Below are 3,943 nucleotides of genomic sequence, written 5' to 3'. Positions count from 1 at the left end.
CCAACAACTGTCAATGCGGTCAAGACATATCGCTCAGACTGTACAAAGTTTAATTAAGTACTTAACGGTAATAATCGGTAATAACTATCATCTTAGTAATTACTTATTAATCGGTAATAAGATCGATAATAATTATTACCAGTGGTATTACTCAGTAATAACACCGGTAATTACGTTGTACCTTCAGTCTTACCCAAAGAAATCAAAATTGTATTTGCTACCTATGTATTTCAAATGTAAAAATCCCAACGGTCGAACATAGCAATTTCCGAACGAACGAACGAACAACATTTTTTTTCATAAATTTCGAACGAACGAACGAACAAAACAATTTTTTTAAATGCTTTCGAACGGTCGAACAAGTGTTCGAAAGTGTTCGACGGCCAACACTAAATCAGTAAAAACCTAAATTTATATTCTTCACTTATGCTCCTATCTCTTACGGCGAAATCTCCTATGATTGATTTCAAATGTTTATCCTGTTTTTTTCTCTAAATAGCTATTTGGAGTTCGAAAGCATGCTTCGGCAGTATCGAAATTGGCTTCCGTGGAATCAGCTTCTCCGTGGGATCAAAAATTAGATATGAATCACAGCATGAAATGGTTAGTTTTTATATTTCCTCAAAATGTTAGTTAGCACTTTATATTTTACATTATTTATTTGTCATTTTCAGCCTCTTGGATGTCGGGCAAACATACTTTATGGTTTGATCGTGAACCAAATGACGCCTGTCATTGAAAGCATCAACAACAGTTATTCTAGTCGGCACATTTCACGGCCAGAGTTGGATTTTTTGAAAGAAACGATCCACACAATGTAAATTTTTTTACGATCTTCATGTAATATTTCAAAATATCCCAAATATGTTTATATATTTACACAGGTGCTCGAAAATAAATGACGGCTATTTCGATAGTCGAGATTTATTTGATCTGCCAAGTCCACGTCCCAGTATTGAAACAGAAAGCAGCCCAGAAGCACAGAAACAGCCTTCAAAAAAAACTACACACATCAAAGTTCAGGCTGATTCCACAAATTTAGCCAACATTCCGACAATAGCACAATCGAACCGAACTGCTTTCGGTGAACGAATCACTCTGGTGTCATCGCAAAATGCTCGTCAAACTATACAGGTAAATTAGAAAAGATATTCTACGGCGATATATATATACCTATGTATTTACTTATTTCAACAAAATTTCTTTCTTTTTTTTATATGTTCTTTACTTTTTGTGTTGCAGCAACAACAAATTGAAAATCAAACGGTGGCATCGATTGTTGAACCGACACAACAACCAACTGTACGGTCTCAGGCGACACGGTCTCTATCGACACAACCACAACCAAAAGCCGATCTAAGTACTCAATCACCAGCAAAGACACCAAAACATCGTTAAATTGGCATTAAAAACTAACTAAATTTACGGATGTATTTTTTCTCTTCGAATTTAGCAAAAACAAAATCGGAATCAAAACGGTAAAATTTAAAATAAAAGAGATTAAACTGGAATTGAAAAAAAGAAATTCAAATTGTTGAAAATAAATAAATCAGAATATATGTTGAATTCAGAACAAATAGAAGAAAAAAAACGAGGAATGAAGAAAATAGAAAGAAACAGAAATCTATACATTTTCGTATTAGAACATTAAAGAAAAATGCGCTTACAAATTCATGAGCTCCGACGTGGTTTTTCTTGTCCACATTATTTCTTTTTTTCAGCCTAGACTTCAATTTTTTTCCATTTTGAGGTGACTTTTTTTGACGATTTATTATCGTTTTTCTAAAGTAACGTATAAATACAGAATTGTGTGTGTGTATTTTCCAAGGGGGAAAGCAGTGATCTAGTACTGCATTCAATGCCAATTCAATGCCACCAAATTCAAATTAATGCTATTCACTGCAATCCACTCCTGTCAAAACAGTAATCTAGTACATCAATCGATGACAGCAGTGGATTGCAGTGAATAGCATTGTTTTGAATTTAGTGGCAATGAATTGGCATTGAATCGGCATTGAATGCAGTACTAGATTACTGCTTTCCCCTTGGTATTTTCCCATCGGAAAGAACATATATCTTGTTGCAGTAATCTGACATGAAATAATAAAAGAACTGAAGACAAAAACAAAAAAGAAAAAAATGTAAATTGTATTGTTGAAATGCTATTACATCGATGAAATTGCACAATATTTACTTGGACAACTAACTGTTGATTTTACGTTCGCATTTTCGTTTGTAAATATGTGTATAGAAACAGGCTGACTGTGTTGTTGTTACTCTGTCAATGTTACAATGGTCGAGTGAAATTAGCCGGGAACAAAACTTTCTCATTTGTACCTTCCTTCTGGCCCATCAACCATCCCTCCTCCTGCAATAATCGAAACGAATGAAAAAGGATAATTCAATAAATTTGTTTTCTCTTTTTTAGGTTAGAATTTAATCGAAAGAGATTTGTATGCATAGTCAAAAATTTTCAACTTGAAGATATTGCGTCGTAACAGGGCTAAAAAAAACTGTGCGCAAAATGTGCTGTCGAAATAACATATGTGCCGTAATTGTGCCATGACGGTTTACCCAATTTTGAGGGTTGATTATACGAAAGTATACGACAAAATAAACGATTCCATGAACGAAAAAACTACCTAGGTTGAAGTTTCCTAAGTGAACGATCGACATAATCACAACTCTCTTCGAAATAATGGATCAAGTTGAAAAAATATTTCTACTCAAAAATACAGAACTAAAACCAAGGCGGATTTTGGAATAGAGACACGAACGCGAAAGTATACGACAAAATAAACGATTCCATGAACGAAAAAACTGCCTAGGTTGAAGTTTCCTAAGAGATTTGGAAGATTGAAATGCAACAAAAAATCATGAGAAACAAAATAGAATCGAACAATTTGATAAAAAATTAGGAAATTGAAAAAAAATCAATTAGAAAAAAAAGAAATATTTTGAAAATATTCAAAAATTATGGAAAAATCAAAGAAAAAAATTAAAAACATTCATGAAATGTGAAAAAAGAGAAATTAAAAAAATTTAAGAAATTTATGTTGTTTTTTGAAAGAACTTTTTGTAGAAAAATTTATATTACGTTGAATTGTAAAAATGACTCAAGAAGGCTTGTTTCGCTCAATTACCTGGTCTTCTGGATCATCATACTCAATGACTTGAATGATTTCTCCAACATCAAAACTTAACTCATCAACATCCTCTTTGACATATTTGTATGTAGCTTTTACTCTGTAGAGGACACCAGGCGGTAAATCTGTTGTAGTTGCACCTATTCCAAATGAATACAATCATATAATTCAATTGTGGATAAAATTGGTTAATTTTGTGTTAACCGCTGAAATGTCTAGATTAAAATTTTTACGTAAGATTGTCTAATTTGTAAATTGATTTGTTCTTTTTTTGCGCAATAATTTTGTTTTGATTAATTTGTGTGGTTTAGCACGTTATTTTCAACAACAAAAAAGAAGAATGAGCCAAAAAATGAAATGAAAGAAAAATCGAACGATTTTTCTTAAAGACATTGAATTGTAAATGCCAAAAATAAAATTAAAATTAGACAATGGTAGCGTTGATAAGTAAACGAAAACAATGATGTCGCGCCTTTTCAGCGTAGCAGGTGAGCGTGTTCGCGGTGTGAATGGGACGGTAGTACACGTGGCCAAAGAAAAAAAGTATTACCGAGAAAAAAAAATACCAAAAAAAAAACTATTTAGCAAACGCTATGCGCATATATGTATTCCAAAACAATACAATGAATTTACTTTTTGAACGTAAGCGATTGATAAAAACGACACAACAACAACGTAAGCAAATAAACGCATGCATTTAACAAAGAAGGTGATGTTTCTGTCTTCCATTTGGAAAAATGTCCAGAGAGTGTGTGTTGTATGATCAGACGTGTGCAAGGTCAAAAATTCTAGGGGGG

The 3,943-nt window shown here is 32.8% G+C and overlaps 1 protein-coding gene and 1 long non-coding RNA gene across 2 annotated transcripts in view; one reads left to right on the top strand and one right to left on the bottom strand.

Annotated features, from left to right (window-relative positions):
* The first annotated feature begins 722 nt into the window (after nucleotides 1-722).
* On the top strand, nucleotides 723-1,482 carry LOC129571732 (uncharacterized). Its single transcript, XM_055451576.1, has 3 exons — nucleotides 723-817; nucleotides 885-1,134; nucleotides 1,243-1,482. Exons 1-3 carry the CDS (start codon nucleotides 723-725, stop codon nucleotides 1,396-1,398), a joined length of 501 nt encoding a protein of 166 aa, XP_055307551.1. The 3' UTR covers nucleotides 1,399-1,482.
* Nucleotides 1,483-2,232: 750 nt separating this feature from the next.
* LOC129571731 (uncharacterized) overlaps nucleotides 2,233-3,943 on the bottom strand; it is a 2,122-nt gene continuing 411 nt past the window's right edge. The window contains exons 2-3 of the long non-coding RNA XR_008688334.1: nucleotides 3,144-3,286; nucleotides 2,233-2,368 (exon numbers count right to left, since the gene is read on the bottom strand). This is a non-coding gene — a long non-coding RNA (uncharacterized LOC129571731). The remainder of the gene's footprint in view (nucleotides 2,369-3,143; nucleotides 3,287-3,943) is intronic.

Source organism: Sitodiplosis mosellana, unplaced genomic scaffold, assembly GCF_009176505.1.
Source record: "Sitodiplosis mosellana isolate CC-2019 unplaced genomic scaffold, AAFC_SMos_1.0 Smas_scaffold_3216, whole genome shotgun sequence".
NCBI lineage: Eukaryota > Metazoa > Arthropoda > Insecta > Diptera > Cecidomyiidae > Sitodiplosis > Sitodiplosis mosellana.
Note: the sequence above shows the minus strand (reverse complement) of the source record. Positions and strands in the feature narration are given on the sequence as shown.

Coding starts and splice junctions, on each gene's coding strand:
- LOC129571732 (XM_055451576.1), top strand. CDS start 723: ATGACGCCTGTCATTGAAAGCATCAACAACAGTTATTCTAGTCGGCAC. Junction 818..884: donor AAAGAAACGATCCACACAAT/GTAAATTTTTTT, acceptor ATATTTACACAG/GTGCTCGAAAATAAATGACG. Junction 1,135..1,242: donor ATGCTCGTCAAACTATACAG/GTAAATTAGAAA, acceptor TTTGTGTTGCAG/CAACAACAAATTGAAAATCA.